The sequence below is a fragment of the Chlamydotis macqueenii genome, chromosome 4, assembly GCF_036417535.1.
Source record: "Chlamydotis macqueenii isolate bChlMac1 chromosome 4, bChlMac1.mat, whole genome shotgun sequence".
In the NCBI taxonomy this organism is placed as follows: Eukaryota; Metazoa; Chordata; class Aves; order Otidiformes; family Otididae; genus Chlamydotis; species Chlamydotis macqueenii.
This window is the reverse complement of record NC_141559.1, coordinates 84,410,272-84,429,732: the sequence shown is the minus strand read 5'-3', so window position 1 is coordinate 84,429,732 and position 19,461 is coordinate 84,410,272. Positions and strand designations below refer to the sequence as shown.

At 72.1% G+C, this 19,461-nt stretch overlaps 2 protein-coding genes across 2 annotated transcripts in view; one reads left to right on the top strand and one right to left on the bottom strand.

Moving 5' to 3' along the window:
- The window catches only part of LOC147601092 (dedicator of cytokinesis protein 2-like), a 62,778-nt gene extending 53,193 nt beyond the window's left edge, over positions 1–9,585 (bottom strand). Inside the window, exons 1-17 of the mRNA XM_086747702.1 lie at positions 9,462–9,585; positions 7,554–7,637; positions 7,341–7,381; positions 7,055–7,110; positions 6,854–6,950; positions 6,630–6,778; positions 6,315–6,450; positions 6,073–6,227; positions 5,654–5,735; positions 4,489–4,624; positions 3,302–3,377; positions 3,104–3,183; positions 2,881–3,006; positions 2,650–2,774; positions 1,812–1,910; positions 1,290–1,362; positions 378–481 (exon numbers count right to left, since the gene is read on the bottom strand). Coding sequence (XP_086603828.1) covers positions 378–481; positions 1,290–1,362; positions 1,812–1,910; positions 2,650–2,774; positions 2,881–3,006; positions 3,104–3,183; positions 3,302–3,377; positions 4,489–4,624; positions 5,654–5,735; positions 6,073–6,227; positions 6,315–6,450; positions 6,630–6,778; positions 6,854–6,950; positions 7,055–7,110; positions 7,341–7,381; positions 7,554–7,637; positions 9,462–9,585 — 1,743 coding nt within the window. The remainder of the gene's footprint in view (positions 1–377; positions 482–1,289; positions 1,363–1,811; positions 1,911–2,649; positions 2,775–2,880; positions 3,007–3,103; positions 3,184–3,301; positions 3,378–4,488; positions 4,625–5,653; positions 5,736–6,072; positions 6,228–6,314; positions 6,451–6,629; positions 6,779–6,853; positions 6,951–7,054; positions 7,111–7,340; positions 7,382–7,553; positions 7,638–9,461) is intronic.
- A 1,883-nt stretch (positions 9,586–11,468) lies between these two features.
- DQX1 (DEAQ-box RNA dependent ATPase 1) lies at positions 11,469–18,986 on the top strand. The gene is made up of 11 exons (XM_086747391.1): positions 11,469–12,192; positions 15,055–15,248; positions 15,528–15,903; positions 16,197–16,436; positions 16,612–16,711; positions 16,890–17,048; positions 17,263–17,454; positions 17,541–17,666; positions 17,988–18,178; positions 18,264–18,454; positions 18,660–18,986. The coding sequence occupies exons 1-11, from the start codon at positions 11,908–11,910 to the stop codon at positions 18,838–18,840; spliced, it is 2,235 nt and encodes a 744-aa protein (XP_086603517.1). The 5' UTR covers positions 11,469–11,907; the 3' UTR covers positions 18,841–18,986.
- Positions 18,987–19,461: the final 475 nt, after the last annotated feature.

Here is a 19,461-nt window from a genome sequence, read left to right as displayed (position 1 = left end):
TCTCCCTCCTTGTGTCCCTCTGCTCTCTCAGAAGAAAAACTACGGAATTTCAGGCAGCAAAACGCTGGTGAAATCAGGTAAAGCGCAGCACGTATCTTCCCGGGGACGTTCCCGCCCAAGTCAGACACACTCAGGTTACCTTTTCCTAAACAAAACTTGTCATTCCCATGGGAGCAGCGCAGGGATGGAGTTGCTATGGGCAGGGAGCTGTGGCAGGAGCCTCCACACCGAGGACAGAAAGGGGCTGCAAACTCCCCAGGGACTTTGTGTGTGTGCCACCCGTGTGGCAGCTGGGGCAGTGGCTGGGACCCCAGCCCCGCGCAGGCAGCTGCCCTGCTGCACCTCCCCACTTCAGGGGGGGGCTGCCAGCCCCCTACCTTGTACAGCACCAGGTCGTGCTCCCCGTCACGCAGCGTGGTGCCGTCCGGGCGCATCAGCTTCACGAAGGCCATGGAGAAAATCCGCTCACTTTTGTCTTTGGCTGGGAGAGACAAAGGGGGCGAGGTGAGGCGGCGCAGGAGGAGCCTGAGGACGCACGGTGCGGGCAGGGAAGGGGCCGGGGGCTTCAGCCCTCCGGCAGCCAGAGCACCCAGGGAAATCGCTTTTCTGTTCCCAGAGCCCACAGGCTGCACCCACGCTCAGCGAGACCCCCGGTCTCCCCAGAGCACTGGGAGAGGCAGCAGCTGCCGTTTGGGGACCTCGGGGAGGGAAAGAGGGGAGGGATGGCAGCGACCAGCCGGTGGGCAGCCGAGAGCCGGCACGCGTTCCCCGGGCAGGCAGGCAGTGGGGAGCCGATCAGCGGCGCTTGGCCCGCACAGCGCCAGAGCGGCAAGCGGCAGCCTGAGCTGCTGTCTCCGCAGTGGCCCTGGGGAAGGAGCCGCAGGCGCAGGATGTGCCACGCTGCGTCCCATCGCGTGTGGTTCTCAGCTCTGCAAGGCACTGGCAGCGGCACCTCCGCCCCGGGAGCAGCCCATCCTCCTGGCCGCATGCTGCAGCCAAACCCACAGGATGCGGCACGGGCGCTCCAAGAGCCAGGCACCTGGGCAGCAGCCGCATGCAAGAGGCAGCGGTGCCCAGATCACCACGGGCAGCGGGGAGGAAGCTGTCACCCCTGTTCTGCTCCGTCCACACGTGAATGCAGGTTTCACAGCATCCTCGCACCGTGCGAGATGCAGGCTGCGCACGGGCCCTCCCGCCCCTGCAGCCCCCGAGCTGCCGCCAGCCCGCGTCCCTCGCAGCCCTTGCTGGGAAGGTCGGCAGAGGAGGAGCCGACAGAAGGAGGCACGTACAGTCACTGGAGGAGCGATGCCGGAAGGTGAACCTCAGGTGGGTCTTGTGGACGTCTTCAATGGGAATGGCAATCTGGGAGAGAGGACGCGCGGCCGCGTGAGGACCGGAGGGCTGGGGCTGAGCGACCCGGCTGGCCAAGGCCCCCCCATGCTCGGGCGAAGGCTCTGCTGAGCTGGCAGCCGCTTAAAGCCAAGCCCAGGTGCTTTCCTGGCAATTAACGGGGCTGAACTGGAACACAGGTGGCTGTGCGGGGCTGGCGGCATGCGGCCACGAGCGCGTGGGGACGGCAGGAGCGATGCAGGGCGCCCTGGGTCTCCAGCCCGGGGCCGAGCAGTGACACTGGCAGCACCTCCTGCCCCCCTCAAGCGGGGAAGCTGCGGATGTTGCCCCTGAAAAGCCGGCCCTGGCTGGGAGCCCCCCTCCAGCATCTCAGTTCAGCTGCACGGGAGCGAGGGACGCAGCCTCGGGGGCTTGCAGCCCCAGTCCCCCCGCAGCCCCCGCGCCCCGAGGCCAGTACCGACCTTCACTGTCTCCATCCACCGCTGGTGCCGCTGCTGGTAGTAGACCACGGAGCGGTACTCGCTCGCCGGCCTGTCCCCTGCGCCGTGGAAAATCACGTTCTGCGGAGAGGGCAGCAGCGCAGACGCTGCACAGTCAGCTCCTGACCTTACTCCTTATGGATCAAACGAACTCGAAGGGCTGGAGAACTCTGTATCCCCTGCTGACCCGGGCCAGCCCCGAGCGGTCCAGCCCCCCACGCTGCTCTCCCCTGCCCAGCTCACCCTGCCGCAGCCCCCCCAAAGCCCCCCAGCACAGGTGCCCCTTTACACAACCCGGCCAGCGCAGGGACGTCTTTCTGACTGTCCCTTCCAGCCGGGCTCAGAGGGGCAGCGAAAGGTTTTCCCATGCCCATCCCTGTCCCCTCCAGCTCCAGGGGGCCCGGTGCAGCCTGCGAAGGGAGGCAGCAAGGGACATGCAGTCCCCAGGGCCAGGCACGGCTCAGCTCCACTGCCCCACAGGAAGGGCACGGGCCGGGACGGAGGAGGAGGAGGGGGCTCCTTCCCCCTCCTGACGCCCTGGGGACATGGAAAGCTGGGACCCCCTGCACCTGGGGTCCTCAGCAGGGCTGGGGGTTCTGGCTTTCCCCAAGGGAGGACGATTTTCTCTCCATCCCTTCCCTCCCCTTTTCCAAATCTGTATTCTACAGGACGGCTTCAGGGGCTCCAGCAGCCCAAGGCTCTGCCAGCGGGTTCGTGTCGGCACCCGCACCATTGTGCCGCGGAGCTGCTGCCTCTGCCCGAGGCGGGGTGACGCAGGGGACGGTCCCTCGCCCTGGGGCCCATCCAGCGCCTGCCGTACCTGCAGCATGCTGCCTGACTCGTCACAGACGCACACCGTCACCTCCACGTTCTTCTGCGTCTTCTTGTTGCCCTTGTCAAACTCGCCCTGCACCAGCGTCAGGTAGATGTCGTTCCTGACGTCTCCTGGGGAAACAGCCCCGTCAGCGAGGCCAGGTCCCCTCTGCAGCAGGGCACGCCGTAACCCCCCCAGAGACCACCCAGGGAGGGTCCAGCCCACGGCCCCGCTTGCCTGGCATGATGACCTCCGGGTAGCCCAGCTTGCGTGCCACCACTGTGCTGCGGTCCACGAGGTGGGGATGGTCCTTGCGCACCTGGCTCAGGTCTCCCCAGAGCATTTTCAGGGACACCCAGAACCCTGCCAGGACAGGGCACGGGACGTCGGTTCCACAGCCCGCGCCAGCTCAGCCTGAGCCGTGCCGCGTGGTGCCATGCCAGGGTGGTGGGGGCTCTACCTTGTCCCTTGTGGTTGATGTCCTTCCCCTCCACCGCTTTCCTGATCATGTTGTGAAGAAAGTCATTGTCAGCAGCCGCCCTGCAAGCACCAGAGCGGGGTGATTCGGAGGAGCTCGTGGCCAGGCACACACGGGACACCCCGCACGACTGCTCCCCATGGCCGGGCACCGGCCACCAGCAGGCCCCCCAGGACTCACAGGTGCACAGGGATGAAGTGCTGCTTGTCCTCGTTGCTCTCGCACTTCCCCTTGGTGATGTCCGTGATGTCCATCACTGCAGCAGCACAGAGGCAGCGGTGTGGGGCGGCTGCCACAGGCACCGGCAGCCCCCAGCGCCGTGGTCCTCTGCACCAAATCCTCCTGGGAGCAGCACCCAGGGCCGTTCTGTCCCGTTCTGCTCCCCCAGCACTGACCCCGCTGTGCTCTGGCTGGTGCGGTGCGCGGCAGTCACTGTGCCCACCGAGACTCCTCTGCCACCCCATGCCAGGCAGCACCAAGCTGCGCGGGGCTCTCAGCGGGGAGAAACCCGGTGCTGCCAATGCGGGCTGGGACCCGGCATCCCGGCACAGCCCCTCCACGAAACGCCGCTGAGAGGTCTGCAGCAGCACCAGCATCAACCGGCCCCGGCGCGGGGAAGGGTCCCGTGCTAGGGCACAGCCCACCCCTCGGGCTCTCCCCTCCGCGCCCCACGCTCCTCCGGCCACCCCGAGGCAGAGCTGGCTGCAGGGCTCACACCACGCACCCCACATCCTCTCCAGCCCCTGGGACAGCACGCAGCCACCACAGGTGACCTCCAAGCTCCCGGGCAGATCTGGACCAAAACGAGCCACATCCAGAGCCTCCCCACCGCCCACGGGCAGGGGCTTTGGTGCGGGACAGACGGGGCGCTGCAGGGCGGGCACCAGCACGATCCATCTGCCCCTCCCAGGGACACGCTCAGCTCCGAGCGCAATTAGCTGCCGACACGTTCATCATTCACCCGGTAATTCCTCTGTGGCCCAGCTCCTAGCGCACGCTAATTGGCCAAGTAAAATCAATAATTTCCCAGCAAGTCCATCCAGCGGGGATCAATACCCAGAGCAGGGCCACGGGCTGAGGCGGGGGGGGCTCCCCACTCTGCTGGGGACAGGAGCCATGGAGGGGCCGGGGCTGCTCCGTGGGGCACCCGGCAGCGCCGGGCCGGGGTCCCTGCGCCACGCAGCGAGGAGGGACGGCTGGGACCTCTCCTCTGCCGGGACGGGTGCACTGTGGGGCCATGCCGCAGGGGAACCGCCGCACCCCCAGGCCAGTGAGCCCCACGGAGCCCGGTGGGGTGGGTGCCGGGGGTGCTGGCTCAGGCAGGGCTGGGGTCTCCTCCCAGCACCCGCGGCAGATCCTGCTCTCACCCGAGATGCCGAAGGGCCGCCGGAGGCCCGTGCTGAGCTTGCGGCTGTAGGTCTCCCGGAGGTCCATGCGTCCCACCCGGATGATCTGGCAGACCAGGAAAAGCCTCTCGCGCTTCAGGTCTTTGCTGCCCAGGTCCTGGGGGACAGAGGGGCTGCGTGAGCCTGGAGCCGGCAGCACTGCATGGGGATGTGCCAGCACCAGGTGACCGCGGGATACCCAGGGCTGCGCGGGAGGATGAACTGGAGGGTGCGGAGCCTCCGCGGGTCCCTCCTCCTGGTGCCCAGCCCTGCTTTCAGGGGCCAGGGAATACCCTGCAGAGGGGCTCAGCTGGTGGGCACACGGCCCTGCTGCCCCACACCAAGGGACAGGGACAATCCCAGGGCTGTGGAGACCGATGGTCCCGTGGGGCACCCACGGGCCGAGGAGGGCACGCTGCCTGGAGGGAGGAGGTCTGACAGGGTACGGGACTTGGTGGGGTGGCCATGCGCCCCAGCTCCAGGCACCTGGTGGGGTCAGGTCCCACGGGTGCTGCCCCTGAGTGAGAACCTTCCCGTGGGGCTGCAGCATGGGACTGCAGCATGGGGCCAGGTCACGCCGCAGCACACGGGGACGCGCGGCCGACACCAGCAGTGGGCACGGGTCAGAAGCGGGCGAGAGGCAAGGGAGCCGGACCGTGAGGGCTGGGAGTGCTGATGCTGCTCATTAGCACCGATTTTCCCGGCTCCTCTGTGCATCGACAGCTCTGCTCGGGCCGTCCCGAGGGTCCGCTCAGCTCTGCTGGCGCAGGGGAGAACGCTGAGTCAGCAGGCACTGCCCAAGCCACCTCCTGCCCCTGCCAGGGACCACCAAGCCAGGCTGCAGGCAGGGGACGGAGCAGAGATGGGGACACGAGCACCTCAACAGCCCCAGCAGCCCTGCACCCAGGAGGGGAGGCCACTGGGGCCAGCCCCACGGCGGGTGCCCACGTCCCGCTGCCAGGACTGGGGCTGCGCAGGAGCCGTGGGGCCGAGGGGCACAGGAGGAGAGGGCAGAGGGGACAAGCGGCTGCTTGCAGGGGGACACCGGCTGCAGCCCCGCACATGGCGCTGGGTGCATCTGAAATGCTGGGGCGGGGGGGGCACCTCTGAGGGCAGAGCAGCGCTGCTCCCCAGGGTCTGCGCTCACCGTGAAGATGGCCTTGAGGTTGTTGAGCAGCTCGATGTCCTGGGGGACGCCCGTGCTGGCCCAGCGGATCACGTAGTTCTCGCTGCCAAGGGAAGGTGAGGGGTGAGGAGCCCGCGGCAGGGGCCGGGCAGCAGAGCCGGGGCGCAGCGGGGGTCCAGCCGAGCAGAGGCTGCTGGCCAGCAGCCCACGAGCAAGCACCCAGACATGGGCTGGAGCGCTTCAGCCAGGGGTGGGGAGCCGCTCGGGCCCCGGTTCGCGTCCCTGGACCCTGCCCACTCCCACCACGCAGACCCCTTGTCCGACCAGTGGCCCCAGTTGTGGCACACGGACCGGCCCAGCTTGGCGGGAGGCTGCCAGCCCAGCCGAGCCGGTGGCAGGGGTCCGGCAGTGGACCTGGTCCTGCGCCGCTGGGGCCGCACCTGATCATGCGCTGCTCGCCAGGGTCGTACAGCGCCATGAGGAGCTGCGCCTCCTCGCCGATGTTGCAGACGAAGTTGCGCACGCAGAGGTAGAGGCTGTGGGAGGGCAAAGCTGCCAGGCGGGCGCTGCAGCCCAGCGTGCTCTGCTGCGGGCTCTGCGGGGCACAAGGGCGCTGAGCCCCACGGCACGGCCACACGTGGGGCAGCAGCCTCGGCACGGAGGGGCCAGCGAGGGCTCTCACCATCTCCTCCTGGATGCGCTGGGTGATGGTCTGCGCAGCCTTCCTGTGCGCCTGGAAGAGGCTGATGACGCTGGTCCTGTCGGGGTCCAGGATGTTTTCATCCTCGTCCCGCACCACCAGGTCCAGTGCGAGGATCCTGCGGAGGCCGGGACAGGGTCAGGTGGGATGCGGCATTCAGCTGGGCCAGGGGCACACGGGTCCATGCATCCCACCGGGACTCGCCTGTCCTCGGGCATGGGCTGGTGTGGGGTCTGAGGGTGCAGTCCCGGCCTGGCCTGGCCCAGGCAGCCCCCCGCGCCCTGTACCCGCGCTCACTTGTTGCCGTAGTCAATCTTGCCGGTCACCTCCTTCTTGAGCTGCAGCAACTCATCCTTGGGCAGCGTCCCCGAGAGCAGCTGCGAGCGTCGCTCCATCAGCTCGCACATCATCCGCTTCACCTGCCGGTACCGCTCTGTCTGCCCTGCCTGCGGGCAGCGGTGCAGGGTCACCGCGTGTCCCCGCCAGCCCTGGCCGCAGCCTCCCAGGCCCCTGCCCCTCACCACATAGAGCTGCTTCCAGATGGTGGCCCACTCCCGCAGCGTGGTGGTGATCTCCTGCACCATGGGCATCTCGGTGGGGACCACGCTCTCCTCCACCCTGGGGAGAGGTGTAGGCAGCCCTGGAGCCCCGCAGCACCAGGCGGACCCCCGCTCCGGGCAGGCGGACGTGCCCACTCATCAGTGCCCGCGCCTGGTACCTACCCCCTGCGCTCCACCACGGCGCCCTTCAGGTGGATGAGCGATGCTGGGAAGATGCCCTGGGGGAGCCGGAGCCGTCAGCACCCACGGGCCGGGCTGGGAAGGAGACAGCCCACCCTGGGGGACCACGACTGGGGGTCCACTGCCCCGGGAGCGAGGGTCTCGCAGAGGGTCCCAGCCCGGCAGTGCCGCAGGGTGCCTGGCACGTCCCCCAGTGTGGATGGGGCAAGCCGCCGGCCATGCCCACAGCCCCCCGCCGCAGCCCAGCCCCCAGCAGCCCCTCACCTACCCGGACAGCCCTGTTCCTGAGCGAGTACCCACGGTACCAGCCTGCAAGGGGAGGGAGGGGGACGCCGTCAGCGGGCCTGGGGGAGTCAGCGGCCTGCAGCAGCGTGGCCAAGAGCGGGTGCGCGAAGCCCCCGGGCCAGGGCTCAGCCGGGCTCCCAGCCCAGCTTCCCCCGGCACGGGAGGGCGCGGGGCCCGGGCTGCTGGAGCCCCTTACCCTCGGAGGCCTGCAGGATGTGCACCGTCTCCCCGATCTGCAGCGGGAGGTGATGCTCGCTGGTGCGCGGGAAGTTCCACACGGCTGCGGGGACAGGGGCCGGCAGCCGTGAGGAGGGGACCCTCACCCAGACCCCCCTTATCAGCACAGCCCCCCCGTGCCCCTTCGGGGCAGCGTGCCCCACGGCATGAGACCCCCGAGCAGGCACGGTGCGAGGCAGAGGAGCGCTGGCCACAGCGGAGCAGGGCTGGGGAGGGAACCCGGGACCCCAGCCGCACAGCCCGCGCGGCGCGGGGCACGGCAGGAGCCGCCAGCCCCCTGTCCAGCACCCAGGGTCCCCCCTCCGGCACCCTTCCCGTCACCCGCACCCCGGGCACCCGGCCCAGCCGCACGGGCCCTAGCGACTGCCGAGTCCGGTGGTCCCATCCCACCGCAAGCGGTGCGGGGAGGCAACCGCCCGCCGAGCCCCGCCCAGGGCTGCCAGCTCAGGGGCACACAGGCCAGGCCAGTCCCCGGGGAGAGCGGGAGCTGGTGGCAGGGCAGCGGGGGGCCGCGGGACCGTCGCGGGGAGCAGGAGCTCGCTGGCAGCCAGAAGCTTCCTCCCGGGGCGTGAGCGGCGGCGGGCCGGGCTGCGGTTCGTCCTGCCGCTGTGTCTGGTCCCGGGGGCAGCGGCGGCTCTGTCTGGAGCAGCAGCCCTGGCGCTGGCCGCGCTCCGCACCACGGCACGGTCCCTGCAGCCGTGCCTGTGCCCGGGGGGGGCTGCCGGACGTTGCCTGTGTGCACCATCAGCCCCGGCCAGGGCCAGCTCACACCGCAATGCCCCCAGACCCACACAGCTCATCGAGACCCTTCGCGCTGGCCCCGGCTCACCTCGCAGCGCTGGGAGCCCCAGTGTCCCACGGGACCCCTCCTGCCCCCCACACGAGGACCCTGAGCCAGCCTGGACCGGCCCCCAGCCCCAGAGTGGGTTTGCTCCCCTTCAGCCCCTTCCCACCCCCAGGCCCCAGCCAGGCCAGGAGGACGTCAGTGCCCACCGGGCACAAGCAGGAGCCGTGAGGAGACCCCGCTCGCGGTGCTGCCTGGGACCCCGGGGGGCTCAGCCCTTGCTCCGGATGCTGCTGGCAGCACGAGGGCAGGGCACGGGAAACAGCCTGGGCAGAAACGGGAAGAGGTGCAGGGCTGCAAGGGCCGGCGCGGGGCACGGGGAGGTGGGCTCGCGCAGGGGCTGGGGAGGTAACGCTTGGAGCGGGGCTGCCCGGGGCTCTGCCGTCACCCGCGCAGGGGCTGGGAGCAGAGCCTCAGCTGGGACCCAGGGCAAATGACAGGGGTGGCGGTGGGCACCTCCCTGAGAGCCGGTCACACAGGAGTGACGATCCCCGCTAACGAACTAACCACCCCTTGGGTGGAGGCTTCCGCCCTGCAACAGCCAGGCTGAGCCCAGACCCCCATCAGAGGGGAGGGCCAGATCCTGTGCTGAGCCCCCTGCCCAGTGCTCTGTCCCCAGCCCAGCTCAGCCCCACAGCTCCCCGTCCCCACCCAGCATCAGCCGTGCTCAGCCTCTGGGTGTGTGGGTCCCACCGACACCTGCACTGGGCCACCCCCACGGACCTCCCGTCCGTTCGTGCACCCACCGGCCCACCCAGCGCCAGCACCACGGGGACCAGCCCTCCCCACACTGCTGCCAGCCCCACTCAGCCCAGCACCACTGACACCATTTGCCCCACATCACCACCCAGTTGCCACCGCCTGCCACTCTACAGCCCACTGCCACAGGGCCACCACAGCCTGGGGGCATCGTCAGCGTCACCCCAGCCATGAGCGCCCTGTCCCACCAGCCCTGCACCTCTCCGGCAAGCTGGGGAAGCCCACAGGGTTCGGGGCACACTCAGCCTCGGAGCCTGCACTCACCCACGCCATACTTCTCCTCCTTGGTGGGCAGCCACGGGGCCATGGCTGGCTGTGCCGTGGGGACCGGGGCCCTGCGAGGGGCGGCTGCTGGTTCCTCCTGCCGCGCTCCCCGGGTCACGTGCATCTCACCCGGCTTGTGCAAACCTCCGCTTCCTCAACACACAGCTGGGTGCTGCAGGAACCCACCCCACCGCCCCGTGCTCCCCACGGGCCAGGGCAGGGCTGGCAGGGACAAAGCCCCCGGGATCCCACCACGCTGCCCACCCACGGGCCCAGGCTCGAGCGGGCCACCAGCCCTGCCTGCGGGGCACAACGGGGCTGCCACCCCGGGCGATGCTGCAGCACCACAAGCCCCTCTGGCTGAGCACCGCTGCCAGAGCCTGGCACCGGCGGGACACGGGGCTGGAGCCCGGAGGATGGAGCAAGTGTGGCTCCAGGTGCTCCACGGCACAGGGACTCGCAGGGCACCGTGCGCTGCAGCCACCGCGCGGCTCCGGACCAGCACTGCCAGGATGAGGCCTCTGCCTCCCCAGCCAGGTCTGGCCTGTCCCATCCCTCCGTGCACGAGGCTCAGTGGTGCGAATGCCAACGTGGTGCACGGCCGCACGCGGGCTCGAGCCCAGCCCTCCGCCCCCTGCGGCACCAGGACGGTGAGCGAAGCAACGGTTCAGCACCAGCTACTTCCTTCCTCCTGCCCACTGCAAACGCCAGCTGCCCGGTGCCCACGGGTTCACTGGGACGGACGCTCGTCCCCCAGCCCTGCTCAGCCCCGACACAGCACTGGCCAGGTTCTCTCCCCCCGCACGGCCACGCTGCCCCGGGACCCCCGTTCCCCCTCCCGACGCTTGCTGTTGGCCTGCTGCAGCCAGGCTGCCGCTCCCGCAGTTTGAACCACTTCTCCATCGGCCCCCCCAGCGTCGGGCTCCTTCCCTGGGCTGCCCACGCCCCCCTTGCAGGCCCCCACCTCCCCCCGCCCGCCTGAACCTGCACAGCGGTCACTCCCAGGTGCAGGTCCCGCACCCCATGGGTCACCCCTGGCCCCACGGCAGACAGCCCTGGCCCAAAGCCCGCTCCAGGCAGTCCTCACGGACCCTCCAGCCCGAGGAAGAGCTGGCGGAGGGGGCAGGAGCCCCGCGGGAAGGGGAGCGGGAGCGGGTCTGGGTTAGCTGCCGGCGTACAGGGGAACCGGGGAGCAAGGAGGGGGCCGGGACGGTTTGAGGGCCCCCGAGCGCAGAGAGTCGGGGGGATAACCCGGGGTCATCACTGCTCCGCCGGCGGCCTGCCCTCTGCCCGGGGGTCCGCTCCCGCGCGGCGGCAGGGCCAGCGGAGCACCGGGGCAGGACAGAGCCGGCGGGGCTGCGGCGGGAGAGCCGCTGCCCGGGGCCGAGGTGCGAGGGCGGAGCCGCAGCCACTGCCATCCCTCGGCAACGGCCGGGACGTGCAGGCAGCTGCCCCGCGTCCCGCACCGGCACGGACCCGCCCGCACCGCGGTGCCCGAGGCTGGGTCACGGCACGGGCACGCCGCGCGGCTGCCGGGGCCGGCGGGTGTCTCTCGGACTGGGGCCCGGGCCGGTCCCCAACGAACCGCGCGGTCCCTGCCCGGGTCTGCCCCGCGGCCCCGGCCGTGCGGGCGGGAGCTCCGTGCCGGGCTGCCCCGTGCCGTCGGCCGGTCTGGCAGCTCCACCTGCCGGCCCCCGCCGGGCGCACGCTGCGGGTGCCCGCTCGGGGCGCGGGGCCCCGGGCACGGGATGCCGGGCAGCGGCACCGGGCGGCCGCGCTCCTCCGCGGGCTGCGCGCGGCCCCAGAGCCCGGCCCGTCCGGTCGCCACGCACGCAGGGCCGCGCCCGGCACGGAGCCGCGCGCCGCCGGCCGGGGAACGCCCCCCCGCTCTGATTGGCGGCCGCGGGCCGGGCCACGTGACAGCGCGCGGTCACCTGACGGCGTCCCGAGGCAGGGCCCGAGGTGGCGGCGGCGCGCGCAGGTGAGCGGCGGCCCGGGCGGGCCGGAGCCGGAACCGGAACCGGAGCCGGAGCCGCGGCTCAGGGGCTCGGGGGCTGAGTCGGAGGGCCTGGCCCCGCCCCGCGCCCCCGGTCCGGGCCCGGTGTCCAGGTGCCCGGTTCGACCCGACCCGGCCCGGTGCCCCCCCGGCCCGGCACGGCCCGTGCCACTCGGGTCCGCCCCGTCCCACGTCCCCTGCGCCCCGGTCCAGTCCCCCGCACCTCCCTCGCCCCGCCGTGCTCTCCGTGACCCGGTCTGAGCCCCCTGCCCGTCCCCCCGCTCCGCGCACCGCGGCCCGGTCCCGCGCCCGGCCCAGCCTGGTCCCCGACCCCGACGGGGCGGGACGCTGCCCCGCGCCGCTGCCCGGGACACAGGCGGGCCCGCTGGCACCGGCCGTCCCGCTCCAGCTCCCGCCCGCCCCAGCAGCTCCGGTGCCGGCGTCCCCGCCATGGCCGGCCGCGGGGCCCCTGGCTCCCCGCCCCGGCAGAGCGGCCCCGGCTCCGCGCCGGAGGAGGAGGAGGAGGAGGATGACGAGCCAGCCCTGGGCTGCGACGGCGACCTGGAGGTGAACCCCTACGACGGGCTGCCCTTCTCCTCCCGCTACTACGAGCTGCTGCGGCGGCGCCGGGAGCTGCCGGTCTGGACCGCCAAGTACAGCTTCATGGAGCACCTGGAAGGCAGCAGCGGCATCGTCCTGGTGTCCGGGCCCCCCGGCACCGGCAAGAGCACCCAGGTGAGCGGGGGGCCGCGCCGGGGCAGCCGGGCCATGCTGCTGCCTGGGAGCACGGCACGGGGCTGCCCATGGCCTCTCCCTGCGCCCGCCGCACTCCCAGCTGAGCGGCCCGTCCCACCCGCTCGGCACCCGCGGCACCGCTGTCGCGGCGCTGGGTCCCCGTCCCACCCGCTCGGCACCCGCGGCACCGCTGTCACAGCGCTGGGTCCCCGTCCCTCCTGCTCGGCACCCGCGGCACCGCTGTCGTGGTGCTGGGTCCCCGTCCCTCCTGCTCGGCACCCGCGGCACCGCTGTCGTGGTGCTGGGTCCCCGTCCCTCCTGCTTGGCACCTGCGGCACCGCTGTCGCAGCGCTGGGTCCCCGTCCCTCCTGCTCGGCACCCACGGCACCGCTGTCGTGGTGCTGGGTCCCCGTCCCTCCTGCTTGGCACCTGCGGCACCGCTGTCGCAGCGCTGGGTCCCCGTCCCTCCTGCTCGGCACCCGCGGCACCGCTGTCGCAGCACTGGGTCCCCGTCCCTCCTGCTCGGCACCCACGGCACCGCTGTCGCAGCTCTGGGTCCCCGTCCCTCCTGCTCGGCACCCACAGCACCGCTGTCGTGGTGCTGGGTCCCCGTCCCTCCTGCTTGGCACCTGCGGCACCGCTGTCGTGGTGCTGGGTCCCCGTCCCTCCTGCTCGGCACCCGCGGCACCGCTGTCGTGGTGCTGGGTCCCCGTCCCTCCTGCTTGGCACCCACGGCACCGCTGTCGCAGCGCTGGGTCCCCGTCCCTCCTGCTCGGCACCCACGGCACCGCTGTCGTGGTGCTGGGTCCCCGTCCCTCCTGCTCGGCACCCACGGCACCGCTGTCGTGGTGCTGGGTCCCCGTCCCTCCTGCTCGGCACCCGCGGCACCGCTGTCGTGGTGCTGGGTCCCCGTCCCTCCTGCTCAGCACCCGTGGCACCGCTGTCACAGCGCTGGGTCCCCGTCCCACCCGCTCAGCACCTGCGGCACCGCTGTCGTGGTGCTGGGTCCCCGTCCCTCCTGCTTGGCACCTGCGGCACCGCTGTCGCAGCGCTGGGTCCCCGTCCCTCCTGCTCGGCACCCACGGCACCGCTGTCGCAGCGCTGGGTCCCCGTCCCACCCGCTTGGCACCCGCGGCACCGCTGTCGTGGTGCTGGGTCCCCGTCCCTCCTGCTCAGCACCTGCGGCACCGCTGTCGTGGTGCTGGGTCCCCGTCCCTCCTGCTCAGCACCCGCGGCACCGCTGTCGCAGCGCTGGGTCCCCGTCCCTCCTGCTCGGCACCCACGGCACCGCTGTCGTGGTGCTGGGTCCCCGTCCCTCCTGCTCGGCACCCGCGGCACCGCTGTCGCAGCGCTGGGTCCCCGTCCCTCCTGCTCGGCACCCACGGCACCGCTGTCGTGGTGCTGGGTCCCCGTCCCTCCTGCTCGGCACCCACGGCACCGCTGTCGCAGCGCTGGGTCCCCGTCCCTCCTGCTTGGCACCTGCGGCACCGCTGTCGCAGCGCTGGGTCCCCGTCCCTCCTGCTTGGCACTCGTGGCACCGCTGTTGTGGTGCTGGGTCCCCGTCCCTCCCACTCGGCGCCCGCGGCACCGCTGTTGCGGCGCTGGGTCCTGCGCCGAGGTCCTTCCCCCAGGGCCTGCGCATGGATCCCGCTTCCACGCGAGCGAGCCGCAGCCCCCGTGGCACGGGAGCTGCCGGGCCATCGTCCCTGCCAGAGCAGCGCGGGCAGGCCCTGCGCGTTCTGCTCCCACCAGCCCTCTGCGCGGCGTTACCACGCGTTCGCCGCGTCCTGGCGGGCTCTGGGCCACGGTGGAGTGGGGAGGCGGGAGCCCGGGCACCGCGGGGCTGCGGGCAGGGGCACGGAGCCGGGGCTGTGGCCGGGCAGCAGCTCCCCGACCCCACGGCAGCGTCGGAGCTTGTGGGGGAGCCGGCGGGGGTGACGGGCTTTGGCTCCACTGCGGCACCTGGGAGCGCGCCGCTGCGGGAAGCTGGGTGTCGGGCGCGGCTGGCACAGCCGGGCGGTCGCGTGCCTGGACGCGCCAAGGCGGGCGCTGCGGCCCCGGGCGAAGCCTCGGCACGAGCGGGAAGTGCTGCCGCAGCGGCGCAGGGCGTCAGGCGGGCGCAGGAGACGGCGCACGGAGGGGAAAGCGGCTCCTCCCCAGAGCTGGGCCCGGGCACACGGGACGACGGTGGCAGGTGTGGGTGGCCAGGCTGGACGGCGGTGGGTCAGGGGGCCGGGATCGCACCCACCCGCCCTGGGGAGCTGGTCCTGTCTGACGGCCCCTGACATGGCACCCGGAGGCATCGTCAGGGACTTTGACCCGGGGAGGGATCGCCTGGAAGCTGCAGGGGATCCGCGGCCTCTGCGGGGCTGGACGCGGGCTGGGTCCCCGCGTGGCAGCTGCTGGCTGCTGCGGCTGTCGGGGCGTTGGCAGCGGGCTCAGGGCCGCTTGCCCAAACCACCTCCCTTGGGTGTGACTCTGCTGCAGCCGCCGCACCGGCTGACCCGCAGGGTGCCGGATTTGGGGAATAAAGGCCTCGTGTGGGCCCTGGCCTGGTCTGGCCCCGGGGCCGGGCTGCTTTTGGGTGCAGGCACCCTGCCTACGATCCCTGCGGGGCCCTGGGACCACCGTGCCCTGAGCAGTCGGGGGGACGTGCCCTGGTCCATGTGGAGTGTCTGATCCCACGCGCTGGTGCAGCGGCACCCCTCACACGCGGTGTTTGCACCCGAAGTGGGAAGAGCTGACGTGTGTCGACCCGGGCCTGGGTCCGCTGCTCCTGGGGGGCACCGCGGGCGCCGCTCCATGGTCGGGAGGGGCACGTCCCGGCTGTCCCCAGGCCCTGAGCGGCATTTGGCCCTGCAGATCCCGCAGTGGTGCGCGGAGTACGCGCTCTCCATGCAGTTCGCCCACGGCCTGGTGGCCTGCACGCAGCCCCACAGCCTGGCCGCGCTCAGCCTCTCCCTGCGCGTGGCGGACGAGATGGACCTGAACCTGGGCCACGAGGTCGGCTACTGCGTCCCGCACGAGGACTGCTGCACCACCGAGACCATCCTCAGGTAGGGGACGGGGCCCCCGCGGCTGCCCGTGCCGGGAGCGCCCGTCGCACCGCGCTCTAATTCCGCTGAGCTCCCCGGCAGCAGCGTAATCTCTTAATCCAGCCTGGCCTCGTTGGAGGAGTGACGAAGCTGGCTGCTCCCTGCCCGGGCCCTCCCGGGGCTGGGGAGGGGGCGCAGCATGCTCCCCCGGGGCTGCGTGCGGGGACACCCCTGGGGGTGCGGCCCACGGTGCCGGGGGTCCGTGCGGCCGCCCCGTGCTGATGAGGCCGGTCCCGGCAGGTACTGCTCGGACGAGATGCTGCTGCGGGAGATGACGTCGGACCCGCTGCTGCGGCAGTACGGGGTGGTGGTGCTGGACGAGGCGCAGGAGCGGACGGTGCCCACTGACGTGCTGCTGGGGCTGCTGAAGGACGTGCTGCGCCAGCGCCCCGCGCTGAAGGTGGTGGTGGTGACCTCACCGGCCATGGAGGAGCAGCTCCGCGCCTTCTGCGGGGACCCCCCCGTGGTGCGGGTGCCGGGGCCCGGGCCCCCTCCGCAGCTGCTCTACAGGGACCCCCCGGCCCGCGGCCGCGTGGCGGCTGCCTGCCAGGCCGTGCTCGACATCCACCGGCGGCAGGAGCCCGGCCACGTCCTGCTCTTCATGGCCAGCGAGCAGGTGGGCTGCAGGAGCCCGCGGCTTGGCTCCCGGGGAGGTCACCGCACCACGAGGCAGGGGGGAACGGGGAAGGTTTGGGGGATCCCTCTCAGCTGTGTGCAAGGAGCCCTGAGGACAGCGAGGGGTGCTGGGGGTTAAACTGGGGTTCCTCTGCAGAGGGGCTGCGGGCCCGGGGTCTTTCCCCGCAGGGCACCGGGAGGCGGCTGCAGGGCACGGTGCAGCGCCCTGTCCTGGAAATGGGGCGGCTCCGGGCGGCAGCGGGTGTCACTCACGTCCCCCGTCCGTCCCCGCAGGAGATCGCCGAGTGCTGCGGGGCCATCCAGACCGAGGCCGTGGCGCTGAACCCGGGCCTGGGCCCGCTGCTGGTGCTGCCGCTGCACCCCGGCGTGGGCCGCGCAGCGCAGAAGGTGTACGAGGCGCTGCAGGAGAGCGGCCGAGAAAGGCGAGTGATCGTCACCCACTGGCTCGCAGACTCGTCCTTCTCTCTGGGGGCCGTGCGCTTCGTCATCGACTCGGGGCTGGAGCTGCGCAGCGTGAGTCTGCCGGGGTGCTGGGGGTGCCGGGACGGGGGGCTGAGCAGCAGCAGGCAGGGGCCAGGCTCTGCGTCCTCTGCTCGGCCCGGGCCCTGCCCTGGGGAGGTGGCGGGGGGGCCCTGGGCGAAGGTGCGGGCTCGTCTGCGGGTGCCCCCCCTCACGGCCTCGCCTGCAGGTTTACAACCCCCGCATCCGCGCAGAGTCCCAGGTGCTGCGGCCCATCAGCAAGAGCCAGGCCGAGTCGCGCATGCAGCGAGCCGCAGGCAGCCCCCCAGGTGAGAGCCCCGGCCCGGGCATCCCCCGAGCGTGCCTCCAGCGGGACAGGGCTGTCGTCCCACCCCGCGGGGGCCAGGCAGCCCGTGGCCCAGCACGCTTCCCGTCCTGCCTGCGCTTGCTGCCCCCTCCCTGGGCTCCGTCCCTCCCGCTTCGTGGCTCACGGCCGCTCTCCCGCAGGCACCTGCCTCCGCCTCTACTCGGAGGCCTTCTACGAGCAGCGCCTGCCGCCCAGCCCCGCGCCCCACGTCAGCGAGACCAGCCTCAGCCGCCTCGTGCTGCTGCTGAAGCGCCTGGACATCGCCGACATGGGCCAGTGCGACTTCCTCGACCGGCCAGGTAGAGCCCACGGGGCGCAGAAGGGCCCGTACGGCATGGGGGGGCCGGAGCGGGGGGCACGTGGTGGGGGCAGCCAGGCGGGAGGAGCCGGAGGGTGGCCCTGGCCGTCGGAGCAGCCCGGGTGGTCCCTGGAGAGAGGCTGCAGGTCCTGCGGGTGCGGGAGGCGGACGGGCAGGGTGCCTGGTGCTGGCAGCCAGCTGACGTCCCGCCCCAGCGCCCGAGTCGCTGATGCAAGCGCTGGAGGACCTGGACTACCTGGCCGCCCTGGACGACGACGGGAACCTGTCAGAGGTGGGGATCATCATGTCGGAATTCCCCCTGGACCCCCAGCTGGCCAAGGCGCTGATCGCCTCCTGCGAGTTCGACTGCGTGGAGGAGATGGTCAGCCTGGCCGCCATGCTCACAGGTGCCACGCCGGGGGCTCGGAGCACGCTCTGCAGCGGGGGCGGTGCTGGGGGCCGTGTGGTGACCTTCCTTCCGCACCCTCCCCAGCTTCCCCGTGCTTCCTGCCCCCTTCCACACACCTGGAGGAGGCCGTGACCGTGCGCCGGCGGGCCCTGCTGCACCCGGACGGAGACCACTTCACCCTCATCAACATCTTCAACGCCTTCCAGCAGCGTGAGTGCAGGGCTGGGGCTCGGCTGGAGCAGGCTGGGCGCCGCGGTGTCCCGCCGCTGCCCCCGTGTCCCCTGCTCCTTGCGGGAGCAAGCACTGCAGCCGCATTCCTGACCCTGTCCCGCTGCCCTGGCCTGGCTGCGAGGGGGTCCCAGCCCCAGCCTGGGGGCCGTGCTCCGTGCGGTCCCTTGTCCCCGCTGCCGTGGCTGTGGGAGCAGCAGTGCCTGGTTTTGCGGCCCATGAACCCCCAGCCCACCCACTTTGGCGCGGGGTCTCTGCTGCTCCAGCCCCGTCCCCGCGGCGCTGACCCCGCTCTCCCCGCAGACAACGCAGACGAGGGCTGGTGCCGCAAGCACGGGGTGAGCGGGGAGGCGCTGCGGCTGGCGGGCATCGTGCGGGCAGAGCTGCTGGAGGTGATGCGGCGCATTGAGCTGCCCGTCTCGCCGCCCGCCTTCGGCACTGACGCGAACGTGCTCAACGTCCAGAGAGCGCTTATCTCCGGCTACTTCCTCAAGGTGGGCCGGGGGGCCGCGAGGGGCCGGGCGGCGGGGCGGGGGGTCGTGCTGGCCAGCCCCGCTCCCCTCGCGCTCTGCTCCCCAGGTGGCCCGGGACATCGACGGCTCCGGCAACTACGTGATGCTGACGCACAAGCACGTGGCCCACCTGCCCCCTGCCTGCTGCTACCTGCTGCGGCAGCCCCCCCGGTGCCTGCCCCCCTGGGTCCTCTACCACGAGTTCACCATCTCGCAGGACAACTGCCTCCGCGTGGTCTCGGAGATCCAGCCCCAAATGTGAGCACCTCGGGGACAGGGAGGGACGGGTCGCATCTGGCGGCATCCCAACATGGCTCCAGAGCTGGCGCCGGCCCGGGAGCACAGCAGAGCCCTGGGGCGCGGTGCGGGGTCCGGGCTGCCTGTCCCGGGGGCAGGTGGGGTCTGTCGCGTGCCAGGGAGCCCCCGGTGCCGGCTGCCCCTCCTTGATGCCCCGTCCTCGCAGGCTGGTGGAGCTGGCACCACAGTACTACCTGAGCAACCTGCCACCCAGCGAGAGCCGCGACCTGCTGATGGAGCTGCGGGAGAAGGTGGTGGCGGCGGAGGACATGCCGGCGGTGCCGGAGCCGCTGGGAGAGGCGGCCGGCGGGGAGGATGAGGAGAGGGAGGTCTGCGTGCTGCAGTGAGCTGGAGCCACCGGAGCCCCCGCAGCGGGGCCGCCTGGGCTTGGCTGTGAGCACCGGGGACGGGGGAGCCCCAGGGACGCCGTGCTGCTGTGGGGGCCGACCCCCTCCCCAGGGAGGCGCGGGCAGAGACTGCGGCCAGCACAGCTCTGCGCCACAGCCATGGTGCCAGCGGCCACGGGACGGGCCCCGGCATCTCCCCTAGGGACAGAGCCGGGTTCGGGGAGCGCTGGCCCTGCGCTGGGGGCATCGTGCAGACCCTCCCTGCCCTTCATCCCGTGTTTCCCAGGGGGCTGCCGTGGGGCTGGGGCCACCGGCCCTGCCTGTCCCGCGCCCCCCGCGCCCAGGGCAGCCGCGCCGTGGGGCCAAGAGGCTGCTTGCGGGTCTCTCCTGTATAAAGTTTTGTGACCTTTGCTCCTGGCCTGGAGTCTGTGATTGCAGCCGAGGACAGCTTGGGCCGCAGGGGTCCAGTGAGGGTGGGCTCCGTCACACCGCAGGCGAGGGCTCCCTCGGCCCCAAAACCCCTGCGGGGCAGCTCTGCGCCCCTCCCCAGCCTCCCCTCTCCCGGGGGGTTTCTGAACATGAGGCATCCCTGGTCTCGCTCACCTCCCGCCTCCGGTTCTG

Coding starts and splice junctions, on each gene's coding strand:
- DQX1 (XM_086747391.1), top strand. CDS start 11,908: ATGGCCGGCCGCGGGGCCCCTGGCTCCCCGCCCCGGCAGAGCGGCCCC. Junction 16,437..16,611: donor CGGGGCTGGAGCTGCGCAGC/GTGAGTCTGCCG, acceptor CCTCGCCTGCAG/GTTTACAACCCCCGCATCCG. Junction 16,712..16,889: donor AGCCGCAGGCAGCCCCCCAG/GTGAGAGCCCCG, acceptor GCTCTCCCGCAG/GCACCTGCCTCCGCCTCTAC.